The sequence below is a fragment of the Ammodytes marinus genome (genome assembly GCF_949987685.1).
Source record: "Ammodytes marinus genome assembly, chromosome: 24".
Lineage (NCBI taxonomy): Eukaryota > Metazoa > Chordata > Actinopteri > Uranoscopiformes > Ammodytidae > Ammodytes > Ammodytes marinus.
Genome location: NC_137228.1, coordinates 6332976 through 6351697, shown reverse-complemented (window position 1 = coordinate 6351697; position 18722 = coordinate 6332976). Strand labels below are relative to the sequence as shown.

Here is an 18722-nt window from a genome sequence, read left to right as displayed (position 1 = left end):
CCAACAGTTTAGACATTAATGGCTGTGTGTCGAGTTATTTTGAGGGGACAGTAAATTTACACTGTTATACAAGCTGTACACTGACTACTTGACATTGTATCAAAGTGTCATTTATTCAGTGTTGTCGCATGGAAAGATATAATGAAATATTTGAAGAAATGTTAGGGGTGTACTCACTTTTGTGAGATACTGTATATTTATTTGCCACAAAGAAATACTTTTTGTTATTGTATCAACAGAAACCTTTTTTTAAAATATTATTTTAAATTCCTATTCAAACTCTGAAACTGAATTAGGCATATTGCCCATGGTCCTCAACACTTTTTTTTTTTTTTTTGGTATTTGAAACACGTCTTTCAATATAATATACAGTTTTGTAATTGTATAAGCTTATAAATGGCAAAAATAATTGTAATCCAATTTTACATACATGATACACTCTATCATTTTAGTACTCAAATGTATCATCATATTTGAAATATATATATGACATATATGGGTGATATTAGGTAGATGCAAGTATCACTTCATCCACCAGTCATTTTTAGAGTTTAGGCTGGTATTTTTCACCCTCCATCCAAACATTTCAATCAAGAACTGTAAAAAGAAATGTTCTGCAATTCTACTTTCAACCACTAGATGTCATGGTGCCCCTTGTGTTTGTGTGCTGGATGAGTTTTTATGGTATGTAGGCCTACTAGCTTTAACATTACAGCAGGAGTAACCTCTCATAGTTAATGTTACCGTCAGTTGTTGACGGGACACTTGTTAATGTAACACCATACCAATAATTACATATCACTACACAGCCAGCGTATTGGAAGCAATACACGGTAAAATATATATTTTTTAAAACATTATTGTAAAAAGTGAATGAGAAATTGATTCCACTCGTTAGTGACTTTTTATGAAAGTTATAATGACAGGAAATTACTTTTTAAAATCTAGAATGATTCCTTTGAAGTCAATTTGGTCAAAGTTTCTACGAAGGGCCCCGGGGCAACCGCAATTTCAAGACGAAGAAGAAAGAGACACTGAACACTAATTGGGCAGGGGGGAGCAATTTGGCTTGGGAATAACATTGAAGGTAAGCAGCACACGCGCTTGTTATCTTGTACACACAACATTACCAATAATATATTTTCACAGTAAAGCACAACCGCCTCGCCACAAACTAACGGTACAGCAATAAAACATATTTTCGCAATAATTTAACTTCCGAATAGGAAGTACAACCCAAATAGCTCACAACCATCCCCGAGGCTTCCTTGACACGCCACCCAAACTCTCCGACAAATTAAATGTTTACGTAGCGAAATATGAAACCGTTCTCTCCACATTTAAACTTTTTTAATTAATAAACTCAAGCTGACAATTCGGGGTACAAGTGGTTCAGAAAAGTGAGGGAGAAATTGGACAAATATGTGTACACAACTGGCCAAGAGAGATGCATTGTGGGGGTTAAAGTCGAGACTTTTTTATTGATATCTGTACTTGAAGATGGCACCTGCTTATATTAAGAATTGCTACTCTTTATTCGCCGCAGGTAGCCTATGTAGTTTACAGTGCTGGAATGTAACTAATAGCCATAGTATGTTTACTCAAGTACTGTAAATAAGTTTGAGGCACTTGTACTTTACTTGATATTTTCCTGTCTTCCTACTTCATACTTCTACTCCACTTCAATTCAGTTGTAAATATTGTAGGTTTTACTCCACTACAGTGTTTCCCCTAGAATTGTTTTTAGGCCCGGTGGTAAAAGCTGATAAAGAGTATGCGCGCGGCGTGCGTACCAAATTTGTTGTAGAAATTGACCAAAAATAACTGTATTATGGATGAGCCTCTTTTGACAGCCCGCTACAAATCAGGGCATAGGGTTATGCCTTCACATTCGGTACGTTTGTACATTTTGTGTTTCCCTCAGGATTTTTTGAGACTGCTGGGGGAGAATGGACCTTCTAGTGGGGTCTTGGGGCATGCCCCTGCGGAAGAAAACCTTTACCTTTTTAAAGTTAAATGCATCAAACTGGTGCACTTTGAGAAGCTAAATCTGATTTTATTTTTTTTGCTCTGTAAACAGCCGTCATATGTCCTGCCTAAAACAATTTTATGGAATAATTTGGAGACACAAGCCATATAAACTATTGAAGAAAAACACATAGATATGAAAATAAAATACAATAAACACGAAGACCTAATATAGACAGGTATATCCTGTCTAGTATTACTTTCTGGAATAATCTGGATCATGAAACATTTTCTTTAATTTATCAAATATTCATTTAAAATAAATGAATTAACCTAGGCTACACATCATGATTAGCCTATCAATCAAAATGTGTGCAAAATAAGCAACATTTTGTATTCCGACCCATTATATTTCATGTAGCCTAGTTCTCAATTTAAAACATAAAAATAAAGTAGCATTGAAAATACCAAAAAATAAAGCTTGTAGGGCTACTATAGCCTGCTGTTTTCAAGATAACTTGCTGCGCTGTCTCAGCTGTTGATACATATTGGTTGCCATGGCGACGTAGCGACTTTAACTTTCTAAGTTTTGCTCATCACTTTTTCCTGTTCAACTCCCTGTTACTGAGTCCTAAATATCTCCAGTGTAGCCTATGCCATAGACCTATAAAGGAAGGTTCTTTCTCGTCAGTTTCCCTGTTTGACATGTGCGCTCCGAATGCACACGTGCATCGCGCGGCGTAGCGCAGACAAAAAAAAAAAAAAAAAGATAATTTTTTTTTTTTTTTTTTTTACATTTTTTTTTTTTTTTTTTTGGGCAGCTGTTGGCCTGGCGGGGGGTCCCGTTGGCCTGGCGGGCCCGCCAGGCCTGTATAATGGTAGGGGAAACACTGCACTACATTGAGCCGATCTGATAACTTAAGTTACTAGTTGCTTAACCAATTAAGATTTTTGCTAAACATATGAAGAGTTTATAAAACATTATATACTAGCCAACAGTATAGGCCTACAAGCACATAAACATTAATACATAAGTTGATTAAGAAAAATGTGTGGAAATGTAATTTTTTTTCAATCAGTGAATATCTCTTCACGATTCTTCACCTGAAAAAAAAAAAGGAATAAAATGTTTTGGTCTAAATAATTAATAGCCTAAAAATGTAATCAGTTCATCTGGGAGGTAATCCGAAATTTTCTGATCATGTCACGTTCACATCCATGCACAGTGTGTATTGAGTTTATTTAAAAACAATTGGAAATGGGGCTGCCCCCAGTTGCCCGTGCACTGTGTATAGTCTTTATCCTATTTCAGCTTCGTCTGTGGAAAAAAAGATACAGTAGCTGGACAACAATTCTTCTGCTTCGTTCCTCTCACTGCATTTAAATGCATTCATTATATTACAGAGAAATATGTCCCGTAAAAGAAAAAGAGCTCCAAGCCCAACCCAGAGGACCCTCCATAATATTTTATTTTATATTAATATTTTTATAATCTTCAATAGCTTCTAATTCATCTGACCCAGTGTCTCCAAAATATTTGTTCACACAAAATTTCTCAGATTTAGCCTCTTAATTTTCATCTCAAAGTGCACCAGATTCATGCATTTCACAAAGGTTAAAAAAATCACAGTGGAGGCACTAGCCGAAAACACTGGTTGTGTGAATGATATTTAACAAAGATCTATAGTTTCAGCAGCGCTAACATTGGAGAGGGGCCCCCTAATCATATTTCTCTTAGGGCCCCCTGAAGGCTTGGGCCGGCTCTGGGAGATATTCACTGATTTTGTCAACAAGCATTTTCCAGAATCGCTTACTCTACCTTTGAATTCTTGGCATTACAGAGGTACAGACTGGTAAGCAGCATAGAAATTCAGTTTCCATTTCCAAGTATGTGAAAGTGGTGCTTCTCAGATAAAAACTAAAGTGAAAGCGAGGTGTTTTGCGGGCTTTTCCCTGGTAAAATAAAACACTGCAGCAGCACTCCTACAGTCCACTGCTTTACTTCCATGCTCTCTGAACTTCCCCTACAGAAGTGTCACATTGTGCTTCATGTGGAGCTACTTTTCTCAGGTCTTTATTTAGCCTGGCATATCCCCGCATCACAAGGTCCCTGTTCATATGACTAAGAAGGGTCTGCTGCTCTATTGTCAAGGCCATGAAAGGGCCCACTCTCAAGCAGCTGCTAATTGGAGGAATTTAGCTTTTGATTGTTCTAAAAGGTATCATTCAGGTGTGTGTGTCTGTGTGTTTGTGATTTAGACTTGATACTTTTGACATAAGGTGTCTGTAACTTTTAGTCGATAATCAACTTATATTGATCAAATTTGTAATACATTTTGTTATTTTGCTAGAATCATCCCATCCATTAAAAAATATATCTTAACAATATATTTTGTGCTAAAATTTGGGAGTATGACTCCCTAAGGCATGTCATTCTACTGTAATTGAAGAATTGGTTGACCTGAGTTAACCAACACACACGTCCAAACGATAGGAGAAATTGCTGCAAACCCAATTTAATGAAAGATAAAATTAGCGGCCCGCTAACGTTGTTAACACTGCTCAGGACAGACGGGCGTTTGGTTCACGGAAGCATGGATGTTGTTAAGTGTTGCGCAATGGCAAAATTGCCTTTATTTGTGTGTGTGTGTGTGTGTGTGTGTGTGTGTGTGTGTGTGTGTGTGTGTGTGTGTGTGTGTGTCTTCCTTCCTCTCTCTCTCTCACCGCAAACTGCTGACCAAATTAAATGGACAGTGCATCAGCCTCTCTTTCTGTTTCCATTATTTCTATTGGGCTCCTTCAAGTGAGTCTGCTGTTCAAAAAGTGCTCCCATATTCCAGTGATATTTATGTATTTATTTACAGTTTTTTGGTAGTTGTTGTTTCACTAATGTTTAACCATCTTTGTTTTAGGAGCTGTGGATGGCACGTGAAGCCTGCTGAGTTTTTCTTTTCAAATTTTTGACCAATAATGGGAGGGCAGGCGTCAGTACCAGAAGACCCGGAGCAAGCCGTGGAGGTGCTGTCAACCATTAGCGGTAGGAACCTTTGTCTTCTTTTGTATGAGGGGAATTCTGCATTATTCATGTATTAAAGGCAAGGCATGTTTATTCCTATTGCACAATTCAGACACAAGGCCATTCAAAGTGGCATAACATACAAGATTAGACATTAGGAATTGCATTAAAGAAATAGTCAAAACAATGAAAATACATCAAGATTAAAGATTAGCCTACATTAGACATCATGTTGGCTGATCACAACCGTGTCTGTTCGGACTGAAGTCTCTTTCACCAAATTTGAGTGTAGATTAGAGTTGGCAATTATAGCAGTTGACACAATATTCAAGTAGCTTTGTCCCAGACACTTAACACTTTGTGTGTCCCAGACACATCTATTCTATTATACAAACAATAATCCTTTTTCTTAGCAACACTATTCAAAATTGTATCTGGATAGAGATCTAAAATTGCCTCCCATACTTAGTGCTTTTTATAGCTCAACTGCATCTATTTCTGGGTCAATGTGCTAGTGTGAAATTCAATCAAACAATATATGTAGGTATTAGAGTCACACCGTACCACACAGACCACCAGTCATGAGTTTAATTTTTATTATGGGATTATAACAATTATAAAAATGAGAACATTAGTGCAGTCTGATTGGCTACATTTGGTTTATTCAATCCCTTTTTTCCTTTTAGATAATTGTTTGGCATTTTCAAGCTTTATTTGATAGTATGGAGAAACAGAGGTGAAATAGGGTAGGGAGGGGATGACGTGTGTGTGTGTGTGTGTGTGTGTGTGTGTGTGTGTGTGTGTGTGTGTGTGTGTGTGTGTGTGTGTGGAGGTTGATAACAGTTGATTTTACTATCCAACATGTAGGTTCCTTAAAGCAGTAGTACTTAGAGAATAGACTTTACCAAGATAATTCAATTTGTTGAATTGGTTGTCGGTGGGATTAGTTTTGTCGCCGTTTGCCAGTGGAAGCAGGTTTTGATCTCTTTTGCTTTGATCGACGAACAAATGTAATAGCACAGAATGCCAAGTAATGAAAAGGGCATGACAACCCTCGGCCTGCTGCCCCCCTTTGAAGTTTAAATTGGGCTGAATCGGTTGAAGATTTTCGGATGCGATGGTCCAAGGGAGGTGGAGACCTTTACAGAAGCCACCAGTGTCATTTCAGTTCACTCCCAATCACCAGTACTGGCCCCCCACCCCTCCAAAAATATTTTTTTCTTAGAAGTCATAGAAGCTCCTATAAAAAACAAGATTAAAATTTATTAAATCAACCAATGAAATATCAACACAAACGGGGCTATTGAGTTACCTTGCTTGTGATTTTTTTGGGCTTCAAAACAAAAATGTCTTTGTAAATTTAATCAATTATTGGAATGAATGTTTCTGAGTAGAAAAAGCGAACAAAAATAAGGCTTTTTAGGATTTTCAAAAACCTGCTGGTTAATGTAAAACAAATCCTCAAGCTAAAGAAGACCAGCTTAAACTAGGTCCCTTAAGAGTTTACAAAGTATAGTTATCGGCCTTTCAATTGAAATAGTTTTTTTATAAATGTGTTTCTGACTTGGAGAGGGGTGGGCACTGGTGGGTTGTGAAGCATACTGAATAATATTTATAATTTCTTTTCATTTTACCGTCATTCTCTAACTTGAAGTTGTTGTGATCTTGACAACTGGGAGAAAGAACTAATACTTCCTTTTGTTTCTGCTGGTTTTCAATGAGTGAAATGCTGACCGTCTGCACATTTACCTCCTGCACAGCTTTAGTATGAATCACTGCATATCGACTTCATAACAAAGTGTCCCTTCAGTTAAAGCCAGAAGAACAATCCCTTTTTGAATATGGAAATGATAGAATGTGATTCCAACACTACGGCCACCTGTACAGTTTACTTTGTCATGCTGTTGAATTGTATTGTGTGGTTTATTATTTTGTCATTTTTCCTCACGTGGCCATATTGAGTTGGAGGCTGTTTTTGTGAAGACATGTAGGGTAGCTTACTTCCCTTATCTTATGTACACACACAGCATCACACACATTATTGATCAACTCCTGTATATGTTTCTCAGTAAAGAAGGAATGGTAGGGGGAGAAGTCCAAATCAATTCCCGGTAGTGACATATGACAGTGCGCGCACACACACACATACACACACATACACACACAGACACAGACACACACACACACACACACACACACACACACACACACACACACACACACACACACACACACACACACACACACACACATGCCGGGTTAGTATAATTAGCTGCGTGTGTGTGTGTGTGTGTGTGTGTGTGTGTGTGTGTGTCACTGGCCCACCCTCCACCCCTCTCTTCCTGTGGTAAACACAGAGCAGACATGAAGTCAGATAAACGATCTGCAAATTTGTCCAGAACAAACGCTGCAGCTTATTTCAAGCAGCTCCTAGGCGCGCCATGTAAGCATGCTCTGCTCTGAGTGACTGTGAATATGTCTCTATTGGAGTTAATACAAGAGAGCTACCAGACTCTTAACCTGCTCATTCAAACGCTGTCTGTCTCTGTGGGTGTGTTGACCAGACAAGCACGCGGTAGGATCCCAACCCGAAGGAGAGGTCAGTGTTTGTTCCAGCGTGGATCGTAAAGGTGTACCTGTGTGTGTGTGTGTGTGTGTGTGTGTGTGTGTGTGTGTGTGTGTGTGTGTGTGTGTGTGTGTGTGTTCTCGTGCTATAACTATAATAATGTTCTAGTCTGTAGTGAGTGTCTGTTATTTGAATCAAAGTGACAGGATGGCAGGATATCCTATCAAAACGGGGTGATTCCCCCCTCTTAACTCAAACATAATAATGTAAGAACCTAGCTGTTAAGTTTCCTGCTCATGCTAAGAGCTACAATCATATGAAAAAGTTTGGGAACCCCTCTCAGCCGGCATTATAATTGACTATGCTTTCACAAAAAAAATATAAAAGTGGTGTGTCTTTAATTTACCAGGAACAGCTAAGTACTGGGATGTTTTCCAAACAAAGATTTTTTGAAAAGCAGTATTTGGTTGTATGAAATAAAATAAAATGTGAAAAACTGGTTGTGCAAAAATATAGGAACTAGGGTTGCAAAGGGGTGGAAAGTTTCCGGTAAATTACCGGAAAGTTTCCAGAAACTTTCCACGGGAACTTTCGCTCGGGAATTTTGGGAATATTCAAAATTGGAAATTATAGGAATTAACAAAATGGCGGTAATTTAAATTTTTTTTTTTCATAACCAACCATAAATCTAAACTTTTAAACACTATGTTTGGTCATAGGCAGACATCCATGCAAAATAATACAATCAAAAAACATTACATTTGAACAGATTTATTTGTAAGAAGAACTTTATCAAGTTGATTATTTTATGAACAATCAATAATTTCACTGAACAACAAAAAGATGAATGTTGAGTAAATTATTACTCATCTGTCTGACCCCACCCATTCAATAAATAAAGTCAAATGCCCCCCCCACCATGTGATGGAGGAATGCACAGAGCATGTAGGGGACGTGGCCTCAGTACCCCTGCAGTAGGATGTGTGCTATGTGCAATTTGCCAAGTGTACTTGCATAAAATCTGGTTGTTTTAGTCAAGATTATGCTAAAATATATTGTCCCCAACTATATTTAAAATCAAAGCTTAAGCCTCTGTAAACCTGGTCTAGTAAAAATCAATATATGATATCATGTTGGGTGTCTCAATAAACTTTAAAAAAAAATCTGATTTGAAATTAAATGTTCATAAATATATATATATTAAAACTTAGTTGAAAAAACTGCTTTTTACTCTAGAACGTTTGCCTGGACTGAAATAACATAGTTAGGAGAATTTAGTGCATTTGGTTTGCTTTAAATTTAGTAAATTCCCGTTTATTCCCGTTAATTCCCAAAATTCCCGTTAATTCCCATAAATTCCCGTTAATTCCCATGGAAAGTTTCCAACTTTGAAAATTCCCGGAATTTTGCAACCCTAATAGGAACCCTTGTGGTTTTGTTGATTTTAATGCCTGTAACAGCATGTAAAACTGATGAATTTAAACACAAAGTTGGTTGGATTATGTTGTTAAGCCTTGAACCTCATAGAAATGTCTGTTTAATCATGAGAAAATGTATTTTAGGTGCCTAAATGCAAGTTGCACTTCTCTTTGACTCTCTGCTGAAGTGAGACAGAATGGGATCATCAAAACTGCTCTCAAAAGATCTTAAAAACAAATATTGTTCATTGTCATGGTTTAGGGGAAGGCTACAAGAAGCTTTCCCAAAGGTTTCAATTGTCAATTTCTACTGTAAGGAACGTTGTCAGGGAATGGAAGGACACAGGCACAGTTGCAGTTAAACCCAGGTCTAGCAGACCAAGAAAAGTACAAGAGCGGCATATGCGGCGGATTGTGAGAATGGTTGCACACAACCCACAGATCACCTCCAAAGGCCTGCAAGAACATCTGGCTGCAGATTGTGTATCTGTACATGGTTCAACAATTCAGTGCAATTTGCACCAAAACATCTGTATGGCCGGGTGATGAGAAGGAAGCCCTTTCTGCGCCCACGCCACAGATACAGTTGCATGGAGTATGCAAAAGCTCATTTAGACAAGCCAGATTCATATTGGAAGAAAATGCTTTGGACTGATGAGACAAAAATTAAGTTATTTGGTCTTTATAAAAAGCAGATGTTTTGGTGCAAATTGCGCTGAATTGTTGAACGATGTACAGATACACAATCTGCAGCCAGATGTTCTTGCAGGTCTTTGGAGGTGATCTGTGGGTTGTGTGCAACCATTCTCACAATCCTCCACCTATGCCGCTCCTGTTTTTGTCTTGGTCTGCCATGCCTGGGTTTAACTGCCACTGTGCCTGTGTCCTTCCATTTCCTGACAACGTTCCCTACAGTCGAAATTGACAATTGAAACCTTTGGGAAAGCTTCTTGTAGCCTTCCCCTAAACCATGACAATGAACAATCTTTGTTTTTAAGATCTTTTGGGAGCTGTTTAGATGATCCCATTCTGTCTCACTTCAGCAGAGAGTCAAAGAGAAGTGCAACTTGCATTTAGGCACCTAAAATACATTTTCTCATGATTAAACAGACATTTCTATGAGGTTCAAGGCTTAACAACATAATCCAACCAACTGTGTGTTTAAATTCATCAGTTTTACATGCTGTTACAGGCATTAAAATCAACAAAACCACAAGGGTTCCTATATTTTTGCACAGCGAGTTTTTCACATTTTATTTTATTTCATACAACCAAATACTGCTTTTCAAAAAATCTTTGTTTGGAAAACATCCCAGTACTTAGCTGTTCCTGGTAAATTAAAGACATACCACTTTTATCTTTTTTTTGTGAAAGCAGAGTCAATTATAATGCCGGCTGAGAGGGGTTCCCAAACTTTTTCATATGACTGTATATTACTGCAGTGTCCAAATTGACCTAAAAAGATAGAGGAATTTACCCTAAATCTAGAAATAACAAATACATTCTTTAGCGGCTTTTAAATGTTATGGATTTTAATTTTGTTTTCTGCATAGCTGAAGGTAGAACAAACATTCCTCCATTTAAATGAAAAAATCCTGTTATTTTGAACCAATTGAACTACATGATTTGGATTTTTTTTGGCTCTATCCCCGTCTTGGAAAAGTCAGTTGGCCTTGACCAATTAGACGAAAAGTGGAGGCTGTATATTGGATCAATATATCCCTTCTTGTTGCACAATACTGATTTGTTGATTTAGTGTATTTTTTGTCATGACCCTAGCAAGTAGAGATTACTATGGCATACATGTATAGTCTGGTCTCTCAATGGACTATGAAAAAACACTGTTAGACTATATTAAAGCTATTGTTTTAAGTAAAAAAGCTACACTTGTATATTTTAACATTTAAATATTGTCGTACTCCTTTAGGTGTAGACTTTGGCCAGAAGGGGCACTAGTGAGCAGTGTGGGTGTGTGGAGTGTCCTACAATAAACGCTCTGGCGTTTGACCTTTTAATAACTGATTACCTGACAGCCATTTGTGATTGGCTAATCGATAACATGGCTTGTGTCTCAATACATGGGCAGCAGAAATGCCTCTTTCTTAGCTGGTGGATTGTGAAGAGAGCAGAACGTACAGGCAAATGGGTGTACAACAGCATGTCAAAGAGACTTTAAAGTGAGAGAGTCAGGGTGTTGGACAGGTGTGTGTTGTTGTTGTTGTCATGCCTGGCTGGCTTTGCTGTGGGCGTCGGCCAAGGAAAAGGAAAACTAAATACACACAGACTAACAGACAAGGTGAGTGTTCATTTTAATACGGGGTTGTTGCTGGAAATCTGTGTTTTTCGCCCGTAGATGTTTTGTAAAGAGGTAAAGTTTCAATTTAAAGATTGCTTAAGAAGAAGAAGCCATTGATTTCCATAAAAGATCAAAAAATCACTTGTTGGACACCTCATAATCAGTATATGTCCACTGGAGCAACTCTCATACAAGGCCATGCAGCCAGGTCAGACAGGGGATCTAGCTTTGTGGACATTAGAAGGGAGGGCGACTATTAGCATTTGAGCCTTTCTCTATCCAAACAATATAACTCCTTCAGGCTCCTTCATGCACTATAAAGACAGCTGACTCACAACATGTTGCAATTCACATGCACTAGTCACTAGCCTGCCACCATTGACACTGAGCGGTAAAGATAAGAACTATGGCGGTAGGTTTTGTAGTTCTAAAGAGGCATAATCTCTGCTATCAAACGCAACCGCATGGCTCTGGATTACTGCCCCCCCCCCCCTTCATAATACTGACAATATCCATGTTATCATCATAATACAAGCAAACACAGTTGTGCTTATGCCATATAGATAAAAATGCTTCCTAACCCTGCTAACACCAAAACTAGCAGACTAGCAAAAAAAGCCATCAATCATCATCAAAATCAAAATCACGTCAAAATGGTATAAAGAAAAAAAAATACATACAATTCTGCGATACTGGGCAGCCATGTTTGTTTGTGCATCTTCTATTTACCTCTATGGTTACTTTTTTCATATATTTACTTTTTTTCAATTCAATTCATTGTCTCTTGCTCTTAAGTCAGATATTGGGTAGGCAGATTTCTACAGCGGGAGTGGGAGGGGCAGGAGTGGAAAGAGGAGTGGTGGTGTGTGATCACTTAAGAAACTTTGACAGGTGTGTGTGCAAGAGAGAGAGAGAGACAGTGAGAGAGAGACACAGGGACAAGGAGGGTTTTGGAGATAGACACACATTTTGCCGGAGCAGGATGGAGGTGGAGATGTCAGGCCAGGGAGAAGAGGGGGGCGTGGGGGGGCAGGAGGGCTTCGTCTGCATCTCTCTGGGGGAGATGGAGAGCTACTACAGATACACACAGCGCTGTCAGCAGCTGCACGGTGAGTTTGGCAGGGTGTGTGTGTGTGCATGTGTGTGTGCGTGTGTGTGTGTGAAGGATTATGTTTATGTCGCAGTGTTTGGATGCAAATCATAACTGTTTCTTTTAGAGGAAGTGGACTAAACCTTGTGTGTATTCTCTTCGTATGTTGCAGTGATTTTTGAATGAAAGTGGTTCAGTTTAGCCACACCGTTGTGAGTAATGCTGCATCATCTCTCATTGTTACAAATATGCATTTTTTTTCTATTCGTGCTATTTGTTCACCACATGATGATCACATGCAATTTTCATTTCGACTAGAGGCTCTGTTCCCAGCAATGTTTTCAACTACAGTATCAATGACAAACTTAGCGCGGCTGAATCTCTCTCAATCATCTCTTAAGTCAACTTCATAGCCCTTGTACTTTTTTAATAAACGGTCATTACACAATCCAACATGCCAATTTGTCCCATAGAACACAGTTAATTATTTTAATGAGTTAAAAACTGCCGTGCTGACTTTATTTAACAGGAGGAGACCGGAGTACGCGTGGGAAAAAAAATCAATAGAGCAATATAGTAAACTGCTACATCCTTATTTACTCAAGGTGGTTCAATAAAAGAAGGTAGAATTTAGTGTCAGATAAGTGTGTGTGTGTGTGTGTGTGTCTGTCTGTCTGTCTGTCTGTCCCTTGCAGTGCAGTATGTGTGTGATAAGGCCTTCAGATCTCGGTGCCTTTCACTGATGGTCCAGGTCTATTTTGGTCCCTCTCCCTTGGGCCTGCTCTGTATTTAGACCCCATGTGTGTATTTTTAGTAAGAGCTGTTTGAAAATGGGCTGCGTCATGGAAGACAGGTGCTTTGATCGACCTTGATTTAATTAACCTCCTCACTGTCACCATTTCAATTCCTATTTCCATTACATGGGCATGAGCTGAATCGTTTCTTTTCAGTTAGATTTGAATTCCAAATTCCATCTGTTCTTTTCTTAAATTTTCTTAAAATGTAATAGATTACCACACCTATGCATTTTGGATATAGCAAAACTTATACTTACTACTGAGTTAAGTTGCTTTATTGGTCAATTAACACAAAGTTCATAATTTGAAATCCCACACAAAAATCCATAGTGATTTTTGTGTTTTAACAGTTGCTGTTTAATTGCGATAATTGATCAAAAAAGAGTTGGATTTGCTGTATATGCAAATAATGATTTCATGGTCCGATTTTTTTTCTGGTGTTTTCCTGAACCATCGTGACAACTGTGGTCTTTCCCATGATGCAACACTTCCTCTTTCCTTGCTCTTCTCATGACTTAGCTATCTGTTCCTCACTCTGGTTCCTCCGTACTGTGTGACAGGTGGTGACCACTGGTGAAGTTAAAATCCTCAGTCATCCTCCCAGTGAGTGACCCACAGACCAGGGGAGAAAAACATCTCAATTTGTGTGTTTGGTTCTTTTTTTTGGCTTTTTAGCAGTATATCTTCCCTAACAGCTACATTGGATGTTGCTCTGTTTTAATTGACTCTAATTGAATCATATTTGTTTTGGTGTATTTAGTGTGCTATGAGTCAGGATAAACAAATGATCAGACTCGATGGATAGACAGATAGATAGATAGATAGATAGATAGATAGATAGATAGATAGATAGATAGATAGATAGATAGATAGCACAATTTAATTTTTTTTAGCACAGATGGTATTGACAAGTCGAGTATAGGATATACTATAACAAAGTAACAGTTAAAATGAAACTAAACATCAAAAGATTGCTCCGAGGGTTGTGCCGGATTTGAGCGGTCATTGTCTTCATCCATACACACTGGCTACTCCTTAGACACACACTCATCAGCGCTGTTTAGTGGCTGTCATGTTATGTAATCAGAGCATCCTGGCAGTATTCAATGTGTCTCACTGGCTTTCACTTGAACATGTTGACTTATTAACTTGACTGTCAGCAAGGTCTATGCACTCTGTCATAGGGAGGAGGGTTGCTTCTTGTAAAAACAACAACAACACACCAGTGGAACACTTGAACTGGCCTTAAAGCAAAAGGGTGAACACATTTCATATTAATGAATGTCAGTTACATTCAAGCCATCGACAAATGAGTCGACCCAAAGTTGATTAAGCCCTATCAGCTCCACAAAACTCTCTCTGTATTTCTCAGTAGGCCAGCGTTAACAAACTGCTGATGTTAAAATAATTTTTTCTTAGCACACATATTTCTGGTTGCTTCTCTGCTGGGGAATAAATTGAATGCATATTGTTTCTCATTTTCGTTGTTGAGCTGCGCAAAAAACAAAGAATGGGGCCAAATTACTGTCAGGAACATCTTAAATTAGACTGTAAAGACAAGCACATGATACAGTACTAAGAAGCCACTGCATTCAAAAAAAGTGGACAACAGCTTAAGCATGGTAACACTGGTCAGCTATTCACAGTACATTAAAGGTGAAGTAAGCGAAGCGATTTATTTATGTTAATATAAGTGTTAAATGGCTCTTTATTCATACAGTGATCACTTACATAATGTGCGCGTTTCATAAAGCCGATCTCTCAGTCAGCTGCTCTGCATGTAATCGGCAAATAAACTTTTTGTCGGATTCCGAAATTAATAGCTGGTAAAAATCCTTCCCAATATCTGTTTTGATGGTTTTTATCATGTTTTATCACAATTACTTATCTGAGATGGTGCTAGATAACTCACTGTTTGAAGACCGCAGTGCATTAATGTGGTGACGTGGGGACGAGCGAGGGGTCTGCTAACTGCAGTAACTGACAGGAAGTTAGCTAAAAGAACCATTCCGCTTACAGCACCATTAACAGAGTGATGGTGATGGTGTATTGGGCCTTAGAAGTGATTCTTTAAAGCTGTTTCTGATGTTTTAAGTGAGTGAACCCAGCTTTAACTGAGTGACATGTTCCTATATTATGTTCCAAAATGTAGGAGTCCGTCTTACCCTCTTAACCCAGCCAGGCAGGAGTGTGCGTGGCAACATGTCAAGTATGCTAACAAGGGAACAGAAAATGGTTCTTCTGTTGCATTTCCCTTATTTGTAAACTGTGATTTAGAATGACAAGAAAGAATAGGACATTCTTGCTGAAAGGACAAAAAATAAAGATATTTTGAAGTGTCCTTTCCCCTATCTCTTCTCTCACTTAAAGCTAAGGTGGGTCATTTTTTCACTGTAATATTTGAGAAAAATGTCATAGTAGCCATTCAGCTATATGTAGGTGAAGTGGTCTGAGAATATCTACTCATCACTTTGCTCTCCCCTGCCTCTGTGTGCTGTTCCCAAAAATTGCCACCGCTCATGTACACTTTGACCAATCAGAACGAGGCTCTGATTCTCCATTCTTATTGGCTGTTGGGACTGTCCGTTCACTTTGGCATCGACGTTGTTCGTGTAGAGCGTGTCAGGGAGGGACCATAGGGGAGGGACCAAAGAGAACAAGTGGAGCGGTTGAGGTATTTGGATTCGAATCTCTATCCCAACTGCTATTTTCTCCCAAATCATATACCCCATCTTTAATATGATCAGTTGTCTGTGTGTGCCGGACAGATTGTAGCAAATGACTTTCAATTGCAATTGTTTAGTATGAATTTAATATTCCAGTTGGTTCTTGAAGGCCACAGACTGGTTGTTCTGTCATTTTATTTCACACATTACAAATAAATAGAGTCAGTTGAGCACGGAGGGACATGTGTTTTTAACGGTCCCCCTCATTCACACTTCTCCGTCACCACTTGTTTTGGCCTGTGATGTCATTGTCTTAATCTGTGTCTTCCTGTTTACGTAGCGGTCTGATAGCTTTTGAACCCAGAGCGGAAAGGAGTCAATAGTGTAACGAAGGGGGAGGGGGGGGATCTTAAATACTGTACATAATTCAGCTTGGAAGTTATTGTAGCTGTAGTCTGCGCCACATCCCTCATACACACACACACACACACACACACACACACACACACACACACACACACACACACACACACACACACACACACACACACACACACACACACACAGGTCTGCTGTACATCCCGTGGACACAAACACACGCACACCAAAAGTCTGCTGTGCATCCCATGTAAACACACACAGATGCACAGTCACATGTCATTCACTGTTTCAGAGAGGAGTGTCACATGCGCTAACGCACACACCTGTTTCCTCTTTTGTCTTTGTTGCCTCAAACCACCCCCCCCCCCCCACACACACACACACACCAAGTTGAAGTTGCATGAAAAAAGTCAGATTTTAAAGTGACAATTGTGGTGTTACTTTTACAAAGGAATTTGTAAAAGCTAAGCGTCAAACAGCCTTCAGTGGGTAGAAAAGGGTTGCTGTAGCTGAGTTGGTGGCAGATAAAAAAAAATTAAACGGGAAATGAACCATTATAGACCCTGTGCCTTTTCCTGTCCTATCATCTAAATCTGACATGAGGGACACACACACACACACACACACACACACACACACACACACACACACACACACACACACACACACAGATCTTTTAAATCCTGTTGAATCCCGTCGTTCATCGATAATCTTATCTCAGACCAGACTGAGAGATTTATCTTTTCATTTAGCCTCCATTCAGTTCTTAATCCCACACATCAATTGCTTTTATTCTACTCTACTCACCTAATCTTTTAAAAATTCTTCACATTTCAAGTGTGTGTGTGTGTGTGTGCGTGTGTGCGTGTGTGTGTGTGTGTGTGTGTGTGTGTGTGTGTGTGTGTGTGTGTGTGTGTGTGTGTGTGTGTGTGTGTGTGTGTGTGTGTGTGTGTGTGTGTGTGTGTGTGTGTGTGTGTGTGTGTGTGTGTGTGTGTGTGTGTGTGTGTGTGTGTGTGTGTGTGTGTGGGCAAGTTGTGGATAAACAGACTGCAGGGTGACAGTTTTAAAATTGTGTTTTTTGCTTCATTTTCTGAATCGAGCTCCTGAGGTGCTTTATTCACATTTTCACCAGTCTTCACTTCTCACACTGCTTCTGTGTGCGGCACACTGGGTCCCCCTGCTGTCTCCACTGGCATTGTGTGTGTGTGTGTGTGTGTGTGTGTGTGTGTGTGTGTGTGTGTGTGTGTGTGTGTGTGTGTGTGTGTGTGTGTGTGTGTGTGTGTGTGTGTGTGTGTGTGTGTGTGTGTGTGTGTGTGTGTGTGTGTGTGTGTACACAGAGAGTGTGGGAAAAGCAGAGGGAAAAAAAGAGTCCTCCGTTCTCTCCGGCACCAACACATACCATGTCCTTGGTACGTTCGCATGTTAGAATCTTAGATATCTCAGACCAACATTAGACGGATGTAAGTTTATGAACATGTTAACATTTAATCCTTGAGTAACTCTTTCATGTTCATATGTGTTCAATACACTCAACTTAATGTCTGGTTGACACATTACTCACAAGTCATAAAACAGCAAGTTATGCTTTGAAAAATGGTAAGCAGCACAGTATGTCCTACACTAATATCAATTAAAATAGATAAGTATTTATTCAATCTTTCATGGACAGACTTTTAAAAACTGATTAGTATCCATCGACCTACAGAGATCATTTTGTCCCAGTTAATTAAGACCATATTTCATACTAATGTCCAAAACAAAGTAATGATTATTAATGTTATTCAATTAAAGCAGTAATGCAATAATCTAATTAATCAACTACTTTTTATTGTTGTTCATGTTTGTAGAGACTTCCATATTCTGTCACATGTAGTTTCTCTCTGTTAGTGGAACAACTGTGAAATGTGAACCTGTGGGGGGCGGACCATGTGTAACTCCTCCTCTCTGGCTGGCACAGAGGAGGGGGGGAGGTGTGTGTGTGTGTGGGCTGCACTGTTCAGTGACAGCTCAATGAGCGTCTAAAGTCGGTCCGTAGCTGCTGCGACAGAATGGACCTGCCTGTGCTTACACAGCGCTGGGTGCTGCTCTGACAGAATATGTGTCCGTGTGTAAAAGTGTTTTAACTGTGTGTGTGTGTGTGTGTGTGTGTGTGAGGGAGACATACATGTATCGGCAACACAATGGCTCTGAACCGAGTCTCTCAACTCTGCCACGATATCACCCGGCTGTGGCTGCAACTGAAGATGATGACAGGTAGTGTGTGTGTGTGTGCGCGTGCGTGCGTGCGTGCCTGCGTGCGTGTTAGTGGAAGAACTAAGCTTTTTATTTTGTTGGTCATTATTTGTGTCTTTTTGTGTTGTGAGACTTTGTTTCTCGTGTGGGCAAGCCTTATAAAGAGAGATAAGATGATGGGAATTGTGCAGGTGTGTTCCTGTGTGTATGCACAGTATGTGTGCAGGTGCAGATTAAAAAGCACTATTTTGCAGTCTGTGGTTGTGTGTGTGCGTTTTAGTGTGTGTCTGTC

At 39.3% G+C, this 18722-nt stretch overlaps 1 protein-coding gene across 1 annotated transcript in view; it reads left to right on the top strand.

Annotated features, from left to right (window-relative positions):
* Positions 1-18378: 18378 nt before the first annotated feature.
* mcf2la (mcf.2 cell line derived transforming sequence-like a) overlaps positions 18379-18722 on the top strand; it is a gene marked incomplete at both ends in the record, with an annotated part of 37730 nt that continues 37386 nt past the window's right edge. Inside the window, one exon of the mRNA XM_080052717.1 lies at positions 18379-18451. Coding sequence (XP_079908843.1) covers positions 18379-18451 — 73 coding nt within the window. The remainder of the gene's footprint in view (positions 18452-18722) is intronic.